General features: G+C 45.2%; 6 protein-coding genes across 6 annotated transcripts; 3 read left to right on the top strand and 3 right to left on the bottom strand.

Annotated features, from left to right (window-relative positions):
- Window positions 1-321: 321 nt before the first annotated feature.
- On the bottom strand, window positions 322-2,974 carry V1513DRAFT_478740 (nucleotide-diphospho-sugar transferase). Its single transcript, XM_066900280.1, has 5 exons — window positions 2,802-2,974; window positions 2,627-2,698; window positions 2,450-2,574; window positions 2,134-2,394; window positions 322-2,075 (listed from the first exon to the last, which is right to left on the bottom strand). The coding sequence occupies exons 1-5, from the start codon at window positions 2,901-2,903 to the stop codon at window positions 527-529; spliced, it is 2,109 nt and encodes a 702-aa protein (XP_066754178.1). The 5' UTR covers window positions 2,904-2,974; the 3' UTR covers window positions 322-526.
- A 76-nt stretch (window positions 2,975-3,050) lies between these two features.
- V1513DRAFT_442839 (P-loop containing nucleoside triphosphate hydrolase protein) lies at window positions 3,051-6,022 on the top strand. Its single transcript, XM_066897720.1, has 3 exons — window positions 3,051-3,677; window positions 3,727-4,651; window positions 4,705-6,022. Exons 1-3 carry the CDS (start codon window positions 3,324-3,326, stop codon window positions 5,805-5,807), a joined length of 2,382 nt encoding a protein of 793 aa, XP_066754177.1. The 5' UTR covers window positions 3,051-3,323; the 3' UTR covers window positions 5,808-6,022.
- Window positions 6,023-6,588: 566 nt separating this feature from the next.
- On the top strand, window positions 6,589-8,206 carry V1513DRAFT_442838 (linker histone H1 and H5 family-domain-containing protein). Its single transcript, XM_066897719.1, has 4 exons — window positions 6,589-6,797; window positions 6,867-6,892; window positions 7,018-7,040; window positions 7,416-8,206. The coding sequence occupies exons 1-4, from the start codon at window positions 6,725-6,727 to the stop codon at window positions 7,855-7,857; spliced, it is 564 nt and encodes a 187-aa protein (XP_066754176.1). The 5' UTR covers window positions 6,589-6,724; the 3' UTR covers window positions 7,858-8,206.
- A 644-nt stretch (window positions 8,207-8,850) lies between these two features.
- Window positions 8,851-12,321, top strand: V1513DRAFT_442832 (uncharacterized protein). The gene is made up of 3 exons (XM_066897718.1): window positions 8,851-10,728; window positions 10,781-11,602; window positions 11,662-12,321. The coding sequence occupies exons 1-3, from the start codon at window positions 9,152-9,154 to the stop codon at window positions 12,011-12,013; spliced, it is 2,751 nt and encodes a 916-aa protein (XP_066754175.1). The 5' UTR covers window positions 8,851-9,151; the 3' UTR covers window positions 12,014-12,321.
- On the bottom strand, window positions 12,305-13,416 carry V1513DRAFT_442826 (uncharacterized protein). Its single transcript, XM_066897717.1, has 4 exons — window positions 13,014-13,416; window positions 12,848-12,954; window positions 12,655-12,767; window positions 12,305-12,589 (listed from the first exon to the last, which is right to left on the bottom strand). The coding sequence occupies exons 1-4, from the start codon at window positions 13,198-13,200 to the stop codon at window positions 12,496-12,498; spliced, it is 501 nt and encodes a 166-aa protein (XP_066754174.1). The 5' UTR covers window positions 13,201-13,416; the 3' UTR covers window positions 12,305-12,495.
- On the bottom strand, window positions 13,404-15,608 carry V1513DRAFT_442819 (ZIP zinc transporter-domain-containing protein). The gene is made up of 8 exons (XM_066897715.1): window positions 15,487-15,608; window positions 15,155-15,434; window positions 14,995-15,094; window positions 14,875-14,942; window positions 14,611-14,808; window positions 14,164-14,548; window positions 13,801-14,052; window positions 13,404-13,744 (listed from the first exon to the last, which is right to left on the bottom strand). Exons 2-8 carry the CDS (start codon window positions 15,281-15,283, stop codon window positions 13,584-13,586), a joined length of 1,293 nt encoding a protein of 430 aa, XP_066754173.1. The 5' UTR covers window positions 15,284-15,434; window positions 15,487-15,608; the 3' UTR covers window positions 13,404-13,583.
- Window positions 15,609-15,670: the final 62 nt, after the last annotated feature.

Below are 15,670 nucleotides of genomic sequence, written 5' to 3'. Positions count from 1 at the left end.
GTCTTTGGCCTCGTCGCATGAACGTTTGTATATATGAGTTGTTAGTACGAAATTGGATTTAACGATATAATGGTATATTCATGATTTGCAAGTATATGATTGGGTTTGGTTATGATTTGATTTGTGCTATCCAGCGACCGTCGTCTCAGACATAGGCTTTGATGAGTTAAATTGTCAAAACGAATAAATATAGTTCACTAAATTGAACGCCGGTACTTTAGTCCGCTATGATGTGTCTTATCGGGCATGCAGCGCTTCGTAAACGCCGTGATGAAGACAAGGGTGTAATGTCTAATAACTGTAGTCACTGAAGTAATTGACGTCTTATGATAAGAAACTTTCTAAGATCTCGTAACATGATTCAGTGTATAGGATGTAGAGATATGGCAGCAAATTGGTGATAGGAATGGGATAATTGTAACTCAATTATTCAAAATTCCTAACACAACTCACTGCATCTCCGCAGATTTTAAACATCTTAAATTCACGTTATGTATTAATTTACAGCAGCTCTTCCGTTGATATTCTATTCTGAATCACTCTCCTCTTCGGCAGTAGTGAGCCATTGCAACCATCGAGGGACCAGTTCTCCGACCTTGACCATATCTGCGTCTTCTTTTCTTTGCGGATCTTGGTACCACCATTTCAAAATAGCCTCTTCATCAAGGATATCCTGGTCGTACAAACAATTAATGGCGTGAAGTAAAATGCTAGATCCCTGCATCCTGCGAGTGCAATCTCTCTGAATAAGAAGCAAGAAGTCTATTTGATCTGCCTGATCAAAAACCTGTCGCCGAAACAAGGGACCCCATCGGTTCAACACGGACTCCACAGCTGCGCGAGCTTTCAGGGTGTTGCTGTTGATCAAGTGCGAGATCCTGCCTATCAGAGCCGCGATGGTTGCAGCTCGGACTTCGTGGAATTGCGCGTTCTTGGCCATCCGGAGTGTTGAGAGTTCGAGAGCTGCAATATCTAGATCATGATTCTCCGCGACAGCGCGCTCGACACTCGCCTGCGCCTCTCGCAAAAAACTGTCTTCATCAGAGTCCTCGGAGGCGACAGTGTTGTTACTTGCAGTGCTGATTCTTCTTCGTCTGGACTTCCGGTGCGGCTGGTCCGCAGAAACGGTCGAAAATGATGTGTCGGACGCGTTCAAAGAGGCCATGTTGTACACCAAACCCGACGAATTGACGATCTCCTCATAATCATCGTCCTCTTCGGCTTCCGAAGCATCCTCATAAACGTAACCATCACCATCTTCTCCAACTGCGTCCGTATCGACGTTCTTATTCTCCTCGCCCAAGTACTTCGTCAATCTCTTGTTTCCATCGACAATGATATTACTGTCAATCTTAACATTGTAAGATACAATCGCACCGGGCGCGACATGACTGGACGCCCCAATTACAGCTCCATTTGCTATTATCGCGCTCTCGATTATCGCGTCATCTTCAATGGTGACGTCATCCCAAATATAAGCACTTCGAATAGATACGTTCTTTCCAATCTTACATCGGCGTCCAATGACACTGCCTGTTATGACGGTACCATCATCGACGGCTGTGCCTGCGCCAACTACCGTGCAGCTATTGATTCGGCAAGAACGCGCGAGAACGATGCCATCTTCCTTATATATATGCCCTCGTTGGTACTGGAACGTCTGGTCGGCCAGCAGATTACTGTCCGGAGTAATGGGGTATGTCCACCGGGATATGACGTCCTTGCTGACTGCGTCGTATGTCTGCAAGCTTCGGACGCGAGCAGCATAGTTATCCGTTACGATGTGCGCAAAAATCGTTTTGCCGAGTAAGTCGGACGTCAAGATACCGTGCACGAAATCCTTTCGAATATGGTTGTAGTCAAAATTCTCAGTAAATAGCGCAGGAACATCAGGCGAACAAATGTCAATGTGGCAGTCTATGAAGTCGTTGCGGATCGCCAGGTCTGTATGCTTATTAAAGATCTCGGGATCGAGGGAGATCTGTTTCATATGTTTGCGGGTCTTAATTTCCTCGTAGTGCACGCATTGGTTTGTCTGCTCGTCCAAAACAAAAATAGCAGATTCGGCTCGGGCTCTGGGTCAATAATGTTAGAACGCCACGCCAAAAGGAGGGATACAGCAAGGAAGTTTACCTCGTTCGATGAAATGGGCTTGCTTCGCGCAGAACCATAGTCATAATCGCATTCTTATCTTTCGCGCGCCGTTGCCTGTGGTCGGTCAAAACCTTGTCAAATGGCACATTGCAAACAATATCTCCGCTGACTAGCAAAAAGTCGGAAGTAATCAAGCCCTTCGCGTCCAGATCTCGCATTGCGTCACCAACCGAAACAGATTCGGGACTCAGAACAGTTTCGATGGTGAAAGGAGAGGAGAAATTGCTCCATCGGGAATTTCTATCCTATCAGTCAGTCCAAAGAGTGTATTGATAAGTAATATGGAACTGCTTACGCAATATATTCTTGGATCTGGTCCGCATGCGCACAGCACACCACAATGACTTCGCTCACACCGGCTAGTGCAAGAAATTCAAACGTGTATTCAAGCAGTGGCGTATTGCAAAGAGGAAGTAGACACTATAAAATTATTAATATCTCTGACCTTAGTTCAAAAGGGGAGGATGCATACCCTTGGGGTCTCAAGAGTCAAAGGTTGGAATCGCGTCTGATAGGAATCACTCAGCACAATGGCTTGCAGTCTCTATAAAGTATTCAATTAGCACGATTTCTTAGCTTCATGTTGTGTACAATTGTCAAGGTCAGGATTAGACAATGAACAAAAAATTGATTAAAATTTATCTGACCTCTTCTTGATCCGTCTCTTCGGGAGCCGCATTTTGCTGGGCCGTCTGCTTTCCGACCTTTGTCTTATTTCCACCAGCCTGACCTCCCTTTTTGGGACCCATTGTTTTTGAAGCAGCAAAGCCGGAGTGGGTGACGAATGGAACCTGTTGCTGTCTGGCTCTTCAGCCGCGTGTTGAAAAATCGATGACCCACAAAAATTATTAGGGCCCCTTTTTGCCGTCCACCATAATTCAGGGGTTCTTCAAGCATGAGTTACCCCTCGTCGAAGGCACAACATATCGAATAAGTTACCACAACCATTATTTGATATAACTCAGGCAAACCGACTAGCGGAGTCAATATGTTTTAGATATCGTGTGATACTGCTGCCCATAGGAGCGGTAGCGTGGATTTCCTTGCCTAGGTACCTTGCATGGATTCCAGGTGACTCCAATAGGCTAGCTCGCAGGTCCAATCGGGACCAGACTCGATCTAAACGTACACAGTCGCCATCACACAGATTGAGTAGAAAAATAGCGAACATGTCAGATGGCACAAGTTTGTTCTATATTGACGAGATTCCGTCGGAGGAGGCAGCGATGACTTCTAGGCTGAGCCGCAAAGAACGTCGAGCACAACGGGCAGCGAATAAAGGGATAAAAAGAGGGGAGAAAAAAAAGGATGGTGAAGTGGGAAGTAAAGGGAAAAGGACAAAGGAAGAGATTTCGCAGGAGACGGGACTGGATCCTCTGGATCCTCTCACTTCGTACATTTTGCAGTACCAAAATTTTTTCTTGCCGCTGATTGACGAGGAAAAGAAGCTTGAAGTGGATCAGTTCGAGAATAGACTGAATACATGGAGATTGGATAGACTTATAAGTGAGGGTTATACATTGGTAAGTCCTGTCTACTGTGGTAGTTCGCTCGGATTAACGCATCGCACAGCTAAATCTGTCGGCCAAAACTGCAGGAATGCAGTCTGGAAAGTTACTAGTAGAGTTTACTGCACCATATTTTTATACTGGAAGGTTTAGTACTGGAGACCAAGTCAGGCTGTCTATTGAGGATCCTCTGAATGAGACTCCTATCAGAGAAGGTATGGTCACCGGCAAAACACACCGAACGATAACCGTCGTGTGCGATAGCGCGGTCGACGTGTCGAAAGTTTGGCGGATGGACCAAAGTATTAGTCTGCTTTCATATAATCGAATGAAAAATGCAGTAAAGGCCATTGAGAAGAATGTGCCGTCCTGCAACCTAAAGGGTCTGGTGATTAATGAGGATCTGTCGGAGAACATTGAAGATGAAGACAGTCACAGTTTTCGGGGAAGTTCTCTGCGAGACATTTTTATCGGTGCCACAAAATGTGATCCAAATGTACCGTCAGGACTGTTCGCAAATAATCAAGAGATATTGGAGTGGTGTAAGAAGCAGCTGGAGAGACCGCCCGAGGATATGGCGAAAGATGACGTTCTTACGCAGTTGAATGGATCGCAGCTTAAAGCTGTGGCAACTATGCTAAGGAATCGATTTTCTCTTATTCAGGGACCGCCAGGCACAGGGAAGACGTGGACGATTGTTAATGCTATTTACCTACTCAAACGACATTTCAAAATAAATGTGGCTATCTTAGTCAGTGGATTTACGAACATGGCTGTTGATAACTTGCTAGATGGACTTACTCGCTGCGGGATATCAGGTCTGAGAGTAGGTCAGTCCCTGCGCGTGCGAGAAGATTTACGAACAAAAACGGTGGATTATCAATTTGAGACGCATCCTCTATCTAAAGAATATGAAGAAACTCGAGAGCTTATACGCCTGATGAAAGAGCAGAAGCCTGTGGCTGGACTACAAACTGCAAAGGATTTTGGTTAGTATTTTCTTTTAATTTTCTAGCTGCGTGGTTCTAATGATTGTCTCCAGACCAATACTACAAAAAAAGAAGCCAGCTCACGCAAAAACTATCAAAATTGCATACGAAAATTTACCGTGACATTATGAAGGCGGACATTATTTGTACGACATGCGTTTCAGCTGCATCGGGTCTACTTCGAGCAACCGAGTTTCCACTGGTCATCATTGATGAAGGATCTCTCTCGACCGAGCCTAGCTCTCTAATTCCACTTATGAAAGGCGCCCATCATGCGTGTATTCTTGGTGATCATCAGCAGTTACCGCCTACAATCCTCAATACTAGTAATGCGGCCTTGGCGTATTCCCTCTTTGAACGTTTCTATGACCAATACGTTGCTCCTTCATCGATGCTCACGGTCCAGTATAGAATGCACCCAAATATTGCATTCTTCTCGTCGCAGATGTTTTACAAAGGTTTGGTCCAAAGCGCTCCCTGCGTCTTTGGACGGAAGTCCATTCAGTTTTCTTTGTTCAGAGATCCACTGGAATACCCTATAGCCTTTTTGGATCATTCCTATCCGGAAAGTTCTAATGGCACATCATATTATAACGACGGTGAGGTGCAGATTGTGTTTAATGTTTTGAACGCACTTTTTCAAGAGAATCCAGACCTGAAAGGAGACAATGTAGGCGTCATCACACCCTACATTGGACAAGTGAATGAGCTCACGCGGTATCAGACGTCGTATATATCCAGTGATAGGCAATACAACACATACAGTAACACATATGGATATGGTAGTGGTAGTAGCACCCACCATGACTTGAGCTACTCAATGTCACCATTGGCACATAAGATCTCAATGGTTGAGATTAATAGTGTCGATTCATTTCAAGGTCGCGAGAAGGATGTCATTATCTACTCCGGTGTAAGATGTAACGACCGAGGATCGATAGGTTTCCTCGGCGATGTTAGACGTATGAATGTGGCCTTGACTCGAGCGAGGCTGGGATTTATAATGGTCGGCTCTGCGTCCACGGTGGGGAAGGGCTTGCTTTTCGATTCTCAAGTTAGCGTGACACAGCAATCTGACAGAAAAATATTGAGTGGATGGTCCGAATATGTGAAGTGGATAAAGGATCATGACTTGCTTAGAGCGTCGCCGTGGTAGATATAGTTCTAGAATACGACATAGAAGAGTGACCTTCTGTAGTTCTATCTTTTGAGCCTAGAAATACAATGAATATATTTCGTAGAGACATGGATATATCAGAACATTGTATTGCGCTATTTTACGTTAAATCAGGCCCAATATATCAGATGCGTTGAGCACGTTATTTTGTTGCGATCTACAGATTGAATTTTTCGAGGCTGTACTGCCAGTAGAGCTGATGAATGCAGCACCTATATTATGCAGTATAATATAGAAAGTAATGTGTAGTCAATTATAGTATTCAGTCATGCCCGCGCCGATGATGGTCCTGGTCATCAGTCGAGGGGCCGGCTGAATATCGTGTAATTATAAACATGTTTGAGATGATGCAATGGTCGATTCACGGGACTACAATTCTGTGGTCAGCGCGACTGAGAGTCGGAGCAAACGGTACAAAAATTACTGATTAAAGATAGGAAATACTGATTGACGGAGACACTATCGTTTGGGGTTACGAGACGGAGGCGAGTGCTGTTGGGGGTCATATAGGGACGAGAGCTTGGTTGTTTGTTGATGGTGCGCTTTGGTCATGTGCTGGATATGCCATAATGTTTGGTTGTGGGTACGTGAAGTTGACTGCATAAACTGAGGTACCCAGTGGTAGTTAGACGTTGGCTGTGGACACGGGCGCGTGTGTCGCAGTTTGGTCTCATTTGGCGTTGTTGATGGACTTGCCGATGCCGCCCATACTTAAAGTCGCGCTCATCGCCCGCGCCCGCCTTCGTTCCCTCTTCTGCTATTTTCACTTTCTCAGGCTTCCAACTTTCCACCAATACCGCCTGTGGTTACGAACAATCACATTTCAATTTATTTTGAATTTTCTAGCTATCTGCGTCTATATTTTATTTTTGTTGTAACGCCCTCGTCCATTCGCAATGCCGCCAAAGAAAGCTGCTGCTGCTGCCTCCAAGAAGGCTGCCGCACCTTCCGAGCACCCAGCCTACAAAGGTATGTCGATTGGCGATTGATACCAGTAGAGACGTTTATCGAGAACTTAGGTTAACAGCTAAGTTATAGATATGATTAAGGAAGCGATCTTGATGGTGTGTTGTCTTGATTTTTGGTTTGTTTCGGTGACAGGTTGGTGACGACAACGCTGCCCATCCATCACCATTTTCACTTGCTTTGGCAACCATTGGCTAACATGTCTATTTTTGACGCCATGCAGCTCAAGGAGAGAAACGGTAGCAGGTGCGTTTTCCGATCTTAAGTGCCATTTTCACACGCATATGTTGTAGTTGGGTGTGGCTGTACTATTGGTTGATATATGTTGGTCGTGTTTTGTTTGGCCGCCGCTCAGGGTTTGTTGTGCGTGTGCGTGGGCGTGATACTCTGGGTTTGACTTCGGGGCGATGCGATGACGTGTGCTACGCGCCGCGTTGCTATGCCCACATTTAGTAGCCCCGCCTTGTCGCCAACCCTGCTGAGCCGCTCGACACGTCACCTGTGTCGCGCCTACCTTTACAATCTGCTTATCTGCCATAGTTGCAACCATACCAACTTTCACACATTATCCGAGCGCATGCGTGTCAACGTGTGAATTTGTTGCTAACAATATTGCTATAGTCGCCAGGCTCTAAAGAAGTACATCCAGGCCAATTTCAAGACCAAAGCTTCCAACTTTGAAACTCAGTTTAATGCTGCTTTGAAGCGTGGTGTTCAGTCCGGCGAGTTCGTCCAGCCTAAGGGGCCCTCTGGCACAGTCAAGCTCCAGAAGAAGGAAGCTAAGGCAACCGCTGAGAAAAAACCAGTCAAAAAGGCGACCGCCGTCAAGGCGAAGAAGACTGCGCCGGCCCCTAAAAAGGAAAAGAAGGAGGTTGCCCCTAAAAAGGAAAAGAAGCCTGCCGCTAAGGCAATGGCTGCGAAGCCTGCAAAGGCTACAAGGGCAACGAAGCCAAAAGCCACTAAACCCAAGGCCGCTGGTGTGACGAAGAAGAGGGCCGCAGCAAAGCCGAAGGCTGCTCCTATGAAGGCTGCTCCTAAGAAGAGGTCGACAAAGGCGACGTGATGTCGATCCTATGGTGTTAGTACGCGGTGTGTTTTGATATGTCGTTAGCTTTGTTTCTACCAACTTTAGTCACTTGGGCGCTGTACGCCAACTCTTAGCACTTGTTTTATTATGGGCTTTTTTGTTGGGTTATAATTTGATCTTGTAATTTAGTCTTTGTCTGTTGGATCTCTCGATGTGTAATACATGGGTTGCTTGTATGGGTTTCTGGTTACTCATGTGATTGGATTGACACGCTGTGTATTGTATTTCTTAGTTTATATATGTAATAATAGGTCAGTGTTATATATGCTTTGACACTAGTTTAAGTGTAAATAGGCGCGATTGCATTGGGATTGTTCGTTCTATGGCACAACGCAGTAATGTTTACAGTCTCAAAGAACATATGGCATGAGAGCGATAACCAACGTTTTCTACCCTACGGAACTGATGGATAGATGGATAATAGCAAAAAGTTGGAAACTCTTGTGGCAGATCTACATAGATACTAGGATATTTATGTATACTTATTGCGGCAAAATGCAGTTTTAATCATGAGCGTAAAAAAATTGTCTGCTATAAACCATTTTGTATGACGATTATGACAACTGCAGTTCTTGCAATTGCAATTGTATTCCAACTATATTATTTATATTATGTGTCATTGCCACGGTCATCAGATAGTCTCAGATTATAATTAATTTGGCAGCATGACACAGCTCAGCTCTACAAGATACGGAGATAGGTGAGCAAAAGGTTTTTCATTTAAATATCAATGATGAGACTAGGATTCGACAGGCTCTCGCTATCTGTGTACGGGAACAATTTTGGTTATGGGTTTATATGTGTCGCCGCATGCGAACTTAAACTCAATTGCAACACGAATTAACAACTGAACAGGGATGTCGAGCCATCAGGCGGCCCATTTTGTGAGGCGTCGTGATTGACGCTTAATCGTCGGCACCGATACGACTACAGCATAACTCAGCAAAATCAGGTGCATAACGCGGTTGTCGTCAACACAGAACCCGCCGTCCTCGTGGGCTGCCACCAGCCAGCTGTGAACGAAAAAAGGCCACTTGTCGACAGCTGACCGCATTGAGGCTCCACATTCGCACTCTAGGCTCCGTACGGGATTACGGTATTTGTTTGGGCCTGCGACTTGCTTCGTGACTGCGCTCATGCCTGCGCTTGCGCGTGCTCGGTTCCTATCCGTTCTCAAGTTGTGTTATTAACTGCGATCGACTGAATAACCCCTATTGCGCTCGGTTTTGCGCCATATTGAGCAGCAGTGGATTGCAAGATACGTCACTCAATGTCTCCATCACTCGATTCAACCGGTTCGTCCGTCACGCAGGTGTTTTCTGCTCGATCGCAGTCGGCCTCGTTATCATTGAAACCTGCAGCAGCCATAGCTTCCACTCAAATCGATAGCGCGACCATGGCCACTGAGTCCGTTGTGACCGGTACGGCATCCACTACAGCTGAGGCGAACGGGACCATTCCGACGAATGACACTGCGTCGCCGACTGCCACGGTCTCGTCGAATAGTGCTGCTTGGGCAATGGCTACCACAGAAGATGGCGATCAGACTGATACTGATGAAGTCAACATCGACGAATTTCATGAAGCACTTGCGTCTCAAATGTCGAATGAAATAGAGTTGCCACTAGAGCAGAACGACTATTTTGATCCCAACTTCATACCTCCCTCATCAGCGGGTCCCAACGGCCGCACACGAACGAATGCAAGGCACATGGATGTTGGGATCGACGTAGACGATGAAGGAACGGATACTGCCGTCCAAGAGAAAGCCATTAATATGCTGGTAAACGGAAGCGGGACAACGAATACAGGCAGTGGTACTTCTCCATCTGGGACGTCGTCGGTGTTACTGTCAAGGTCGACGTCGCTCACAACTAACAGTTCGAGATCTCCCTCCTCGCCTCGACCAAAGACTACATTAGGACTGACTCTGAATACTTTTGGTTTACCAGCATCGTCTACCTCCAGCGGTACTTCGGCATCCTCCACAACCCCTCATAGACCTTCACCGCTCTCGTATTCATCGTCATCGGCAGATGTTCACGATGATGCAGATGCTACTCTGGTTCATGGCATAAATCCGTCACCTTCATCAACATTTCGCGCATCTCGGCCGCCGCATCCATTTCATTCCATGTCTTCTCCAGACGTCGCTATTTTGCCACCACGTTCAGAGTCTCTTTCTCCCGAAAGTGCATCTACTACTATTAACAAACGCTCTGGTATTCTATTACCCGTCACGTCCCCAAATCTTACTACGCGAGCTCAATCTGTCTCACAACCGGCAACAAGTCAAAGTGCGACTGTGACTGGAAGTCCCGGCAAGCTAACCGGGAATAACCTAACGGTCATCTCAGCTCATGCCACGAGTATGGTCTCCACCACTGCAACGACTACGACAACTGTCGAGACTAGAGCTACAGATGATGACGAAGAGCGGGATTCTTTTGCTGGTGGATCTCCCATATTAGTCGGAGCCATCCTATCGTCCCAAGCTGGTTCTTCAGCTGCAACTGGGCTCAGGGGGCCGATGTCACTTGCACGGCAACGAACATTTACGGCAGTTACGTCTGACGTTGAAGATCAAGTTAACGAGCCGAGTGAAGAAGTTCGACGAATGCGCGACGAGATTATAGCAAAGCGAGAGAATAAGAGACGAAGGAAGGAGTTTTTGGAGGACGACAAAGTATTGGTCGGGACCAAAGTCGGGGAGGATCATGTAAACTATATTTTGGCCTATAATATGCTTACCGGAATTCGAGTCGCGGTGTCACGAACAACCGCAAAGCTTGACCGAGAGTTGACGGATAATGATTTCATTGCGAAGCATAAGCTTGCCTTTGATATGTGAGTATTATCATATCATTCGACCTGAGGGACAGATTCTAATTTGTGCTAGATCTGGAAATGAGCTGACGCCATCTGCGAAGTATGACTTCAAGTTTAAGGATTACGCCCCATGGGTTTTCCGACATTTGCGGCAACTCTTTCGATTAGATCCTGCAGACTACTTGATCTCACTTACTTCAAAATATATTGTCTCCGAGCTTGGCTCTCCCGGTAAAAGTGGAAGTTTCTTCTACTTCTCCCGTGACTACAGATTTATCATCAAAACAATTCACCACTCGGAGCATAAATTCCTGCTCAGGATTCTTAAGGAATATTATAATCATGTCAAAGATAATCCGAATACGTTGATATCCCAGTTCTATGGATTACATCGTGTCAAGCTCCCGTATGGCAGAAAGATTCATTTCATTATTATGAACAACCTGTTCCCACCGCACAGAGATATTCACCAGACATTTGATCTTAAGGGGTCTACTATTGGTCGTGACTATGATGAACGGAAGCTGAAGGATAATAAGCATGCGACAATGAAGGACCTGAATTGGTTGCGGCGAGAAAAACATATCAGTCTTGGTCCCCGAAAAAGAGATCAATTCATGAAACAGCTAGAGACGGATGTAAAATTGCTTGAGAGGCTAAATATCATGGATTATTCGTTGCTGATTGGCATTCATGATTTGCGAAAAGGAAATACGGAGCATATTCGGGATAGCACGTTGACGGTGTTCACTCCAGGTCAGCAAATATTGGAGAGAACGCCATCAAGGCTTGAGAGAGATCGTCGATTGAGTTTGAGACGCGCCTTTTCTACGGCGAATCCTGCGTCTCTGGAGCAAGTTATTGATGTATTGCGGTCGGATGAGTATCCTGGGTAAGTCTACTTTTCTATTTGGTTGATTTTCATTCAAAGACCGCTGACCTATAATTCAGCCGGAAGAGCTTTACATTTTACGCAGACGACGGCGGATTTCGTGCCACGGATGAACAGGATGGACCTTTAAGCGAGATATACTATTTGGGAGTGATCGATTGCCTTACGAACTACTCGTTCGCAAAAAAGGTGGAGACATTTTGGAAGGGACTTTCGCATTCGCGTGAAAAGCTTTCTGCGATTCCGCCGTTTGAATATGGTGAGCGGTTTTATAAGTTCATATTCTCGATTGTCAAGACTCCGGGTCAAGGTGGTTCAACTCAAGTCAGAAATCCGATATCTACCCCCGCACCAGGTGATAGTGCCAATGACACTATGGCAGAGATCGCAGAGATTAGAGAAGGGGATTAACTATACCTTGTTGGTTTGTCGTATAGATTGACTAGAAAAGTTTGAAACGAGGGAATGTATGATAATTTTTGGTGCGATTATGAAGCGTTTTATTGTGATATTATTGCCAGGTTAAAAGTGTTTAGGAATTGGTATTTTCGGTTGTTAATTCGTTCACGCGTCTGTTTGTATTACTTATTTCCTGCATTTCCATACTGCTCCTGATGGACATGGGGTTTTTATAGTCTCATTTTTTGTTGACTTATAGAAGGATCATGGCTCGATCTCCTATAGAGCGAACAATAATAATAATCTTCTCATAGCTTGGATTTCAATTATTACTGTAACCTACATTTCATAGGCGCAGAGCTCATAATGCCGCATTATCAGATAACAGACAGGATATAACTTTCTTCGGTATAGCGGCAGTAACTCACAGAGAACGATGCTTTCTTAAAATCTCAACCAATTCAGCACCTTGATGTCAGACGGCACAATAGTATTCAAAATGGCATATTCGCGAGTACACTTTCGATCACCATTACGAATGTAAGAATGTTAGCGATATTCCAAACCAGTGAGCGTAGCAGGCTAATTCTAAATTTCACAAGAGTATCAGTATTATTATAACTTGACACAACCGTCACAATTTGGGAATATACCGTTCCGAAGAGACAGTGATGTACAACATATTGAATAGAATTCGAAGGAGCGCATACGACATCGCGTATAAATTTCGTTTGTAGTACGGTAGTGAACTGAGATTCATGGTGAGCTAGGTGTGCACGCGCCATTAGTACCTAATCATATGGTTTGAAATAATTTGTAAAATCCAAACAAAGTAGAAAAACAAACCACTGCTCCCACAAATAACGGGAAACATTCATGTCCGTTACGGTGTGCACCTTGGCATTTTGCTGCGATGCGCTGTATATGTCTCGGTACTCGTTTCGCGTCAAGATCTGATGCAGCTGCCAGTCAGTCTACCAAAGCTATGTGCGTGTTATAATTGAAAACTAACCACTAAAATTCAATCGAGGCATGACGTTACTGAATGGCGCCCCGTAATAGCTAATTAACAATATCGAGAAAGTATGTGGTAGTAGGCCGATTACCCAGACCGCTGGGATGAACAGTGGAGATAGATTGAAGCACAGCATCGAATGCTCCAGCTTCCAAATAAAGTGGGAGAAAAACATCTGCAGCATCGTGAGCGATGAGAGAAGGGCCGTAACGCCAAGTTATGGCAGGTTCGATCGAATGCTGCTGAAGTTATTACTAGGTAGACATGTTTGTTGTAGTAGAGACGCGGCCGGAAGTCTAATCATCCGGTCAAAGTGCCAATAACCAGCTTTTATGTACGTGATTCATAAGCAGTCACCTACAAACATATGGACGCGACAATGCATAATTCGAGGATTCAGTGTATCAAGTTAAAACTTTTAAATATACTAATAAATGACTACCACATGTAATGTCTATAAAACCGTCTGAGCATCATTACCCTATTTCATAGTGATACCAATTTCGCGCCAGTCCCCAATGAGCACTTATCATAAACAATTCGTATCGGTATCGGGAATGATATACATTATGCTTCAGTCCAAGAAATCAGGAACATCATTCCGGCACCGAGGAGCATCGCCAGCGTCTGCCAAACTCCTTTCTTAATTTCACCAAATTTTGTGAGGCGGTAATCCGTCTCTAGAATCTCCGGGATAACACCGACAGTCGCAATGTATAAGAATCCTCCTAAATTATATCAGCAAGTCTGAAACAGCAACTGATTGACATTTTGAATTACAGACCCGCTGTGAATGGAAGAACGAGCTCCCCGGCTGTACACGTAGTTCCAAATAATCCATTAGATCCAGGGACATTTGGAACGTTCCCGACGTCAACAGTGGTGGACTCGTAGGTAGAAATATACTGGATGCCAATACCAATGAGAGTACCCAAGAAGGCGCCAATGGCAGTGACGAACTGCGCACCCATTGCCTTTGATTTGGAGAAACCGCCCTGGATCAGGAGAGCAAAATCACCAACTTCATGGGGAATCTATATAAGGTAGAGATCAATATCCACCGATTTATATTACGTGCATAATTTCGATTTACCTCTGTAGCAGGAGTTAGTAACGATCGCCACAGCGGAGATATAGTATAACATACCATGGAAGAAAACAGCCAGTGTTGTGGTAGCACCGACACTCTGGCTAATATAAAATGAGGCGGCAATAGCTAGGCCATCGGTAATATTGTGCGAAAAGTCAGCGATTAGGTTAAGATAAGCCGATAATTTCACAGACGCGCCAGGTTCCTCCTCAGCGCCCTTTTTGGTTTTGGTGGCGGTCTCAGTCTCGGTCTTAGTCTCCGGCTCGGCTGCAACAGAAGGTTTACGGTTCCGAAGAGCGCCATCAGCAATCTTGTCCACAGAGCTGGACGCTGCCTTGACGTCTTCGTCCTCTGAACTTTGGCTATGGGTATGTGAGTGAGAATGATTATGCTCACCATCGCCGCCGAAGATGCGCATGGTCTTATCTAAGACGATGAAGGCCTGCAGGAGATCAGCATCACTCAACTATATGCGATATCTCGCAAAATATATGGATAGCATACACCAAAGCCAAAGAATATAGCAAGTCCAAGTAAAGAGTTTCGATGCTCCTCGACAAGCACAAAGCGAACATGATTCGGATCATGACTTTCGCCGAGGAATGTTTGAGGCATCAGGTGGAAAAAGACGTCGCCTAGCAGGCCGCCAACAGCAAAAGCCACCAGGATTGATAGCGATGAGGGGTCAATATTTGGAGGTATCTAGGGCTGTTAGACAAGTTTGAGATCCACAGGAGAAAGAAAAGGCGTCAGGTAGGGGGTTTCTACCAAAGCTAAGATAAGGTTGGGTGGGCCAGAGATGTATGCAGTTGCCAACAACGCATTAAGGCCAGGTCCTAAGCACACTTCAGTTTCATTCTCATATTATGAACTAATGGTGGCTCTTACCAAACGGAAAAATCATGGCAAATGCCTTTTGGATCCAACTTGATTCATGTGATTGCGTCGAGCTCCGAAGAGTGTCCAATTCTTTTACAACCGGACAATTCTGTAGAACCAAGCCAATTTAGCGTTTTCCAGCGAGACTCATCGTATTGCAGTAACATACTTGCAGCTCAAACGCTATATGCTCGAGATCAAATGTACCTGACTCCGTGATAACCCTGGCACACACCATGGAAGTAGTTGCCAACAGCGCTATCAATGACAGTCTTGTACCAACCGTGCTTTGCCACATGCTGATCTGTAAATCCGACAATATATTGCTGAAATGACCCAATTGCCTCTCAGAGGTGTGAAACTAAGTGTATGTGAAACTAAGTGTAAAGTTGCGTTGTTGAAGCAGATCGATCACTTCTTTGCTGCTTAATCTGTTTGACCACGCAGCGCTATGAAGACATAAGTACCATGCGATTCCTCTGTTCTGTGTAAGATACATACATAGATGTCAATGTACGTGCCAATTGAGTGTATTCAAAATAGGCGGAGCTCTAACCCAAAGGAATGGAATTGCAAACGCCTGCTCCAGGTCAAAATCTTGATCTACATCGCCGTGGCCCACGCTTTTCCCTTCTCGATACCAGCCAGACCTCGTCTTGAATTAAGGGGCCAGTACACTAGTGAT

Source organism: Lipomyces chichibuensis (genome assembly GCF_038497645.1).
Source record: "Lipomyces chichibuensis strain CBS 12929 unplaced genomic scaffold V1513scaffold_11, whole genome shotgun sequence".
NCBI lineage: Eukaryota > Fungi > Ascomycota > Lipomycetes > Lipomycetales > Lipomycetaceae > Lipomyces > Lipomyces chichibuensis.
Note: the sequence above shows the minus strand (reverse complement) of the source record. Positions and strands in the feature narration are given on the sequence as shown.

Bases quoted from the DNA above. Each gene is read 5' to 3' on its own strand.
- V1513DRAFT_442819 (XM_066897715.1), bottom strand. From the start codon at position 15,283: ATGTGGCAAAGCACGGTTGGTACAAGACTGTCATTGATAGCGCTGTTG. The intron at 15,095-15,154 runs GTATGTTACTGC...TTGGTTCTACAG, and splicing joins ATATAGCGTTTGAGCTGCAA to AATTGTCCGGTTGTAAAAGA. The intron at 14,053-14,163 runs GTATGTTATACT...TCTACCTTATAT, and splicing joins ACTGGCTGTTTTCTTCCATG to AGATTCCCCATGAAGTTGGT.
- V1513DRAFT_442838 (XM_066897719.1), top strand. From the start codon at position 6,725: ATGCCGCCAAAGAAAGCTGCTGCTGCTGCCTCCAAGAAGGCTGCCGCA. The intron at 6,798-6,866 runs GTATGTCGATTG...GCTAAGTTATAG, and splicing joins CGAGCACCCAGCCTACAAAG to ATATGATTAAGGAAGCGATC. The intron at 6,893-7,017 runs GTGTGTTGTCTT...GACGCCATGCAG, and splicing joins TTAAGGAAGCGATCTTGATG to CTCAAGGAGAGAAACGGTAG.
- V1513DRAFT_442832 (XM_066897718.1), top strand. From the start codon at position 9,152: ATGTCTCCATCACTCGATTCAACCGGTTCGTCCGTCACGCAGGTGTTT. The intron at 10,729-10,780 runs GTGAGTATTATC...AATTTGTGCTAG, and splicing joins CATAAGCTTGCCTTTGATAT to ATCTGGAAATGAGCTGACGC. The intron at 11,603-11,661 runs GTAAGTCTACTT...CCTATAATTCAG, and splicing joins CGGTCGGATGAGTATCCTGG to CCGGAAGAGCTTTACATTTT.
- V1513DRAFT_478740 (XM_066900280.1), bottom strand. From the start codon at position 2,903: ATGGGTCCCAAAAAGGGAGGTCAGGCTGGTGGAAATAAGACAAAGGTC. The intron at 2,575-2,626 runs GTATGCATCCTC...ATAATTTTATAG, and splicing joins TGACTCTTGAGACCCCAAGG to TGTCTACTTCCTCTTTGCAA. The intron at 2,076-2,133 runs GTAAACTTCCTT...TTATTGACCCAG, and splicing joins AGCCCATTTCATCGAACGAG to AGCCCGAGCCGAATCTGCTA.
- V1513DRAFT_442826 (XM_066897717.1), bottom strand. From the start codon at position 13,200: ATGCTGCAGATGTTTTTCTCCCACTTTATTTGGAAGCTGGAGCATTCG. The intron at 12,955-13,013 runs GTTAGTTTTCAA...CAGCTGCATCAG, and splicing joins GCCTCGATTGAATTTTAGTG to ATCTTGACGCGAAACGAGTA. The intron at 12,590-12,654 runs GTATATTCCCAA...TGTGAAATTTAG, and splicing joins ATCACTGTCTCTTCGGAACG to AATTAGCCTGCTACGCTCAC.
- V1513DRAFT_442839 (XM_066897720.1), top strand. From the start codon at position 3,324: ATGTCAGATGGCACAAGTTTGTTCTATATTGACGAGATTCCGTCGGAG. The intron at 3,678-3,726 runs GTAAGTCCTGTC...CGCATCGCACAG, and splicing joins TAAGTGAGGGTTATACATTG to CTAAATCTGTCGGCCAAAAC. The intron at 4,652-4,704 runs GTTAGTATTTTC...GATTGTCTCCAG, and splicing joins ACAAACTGCAAAGGATTTTG to ACCAATACTACAAAAAAAGA.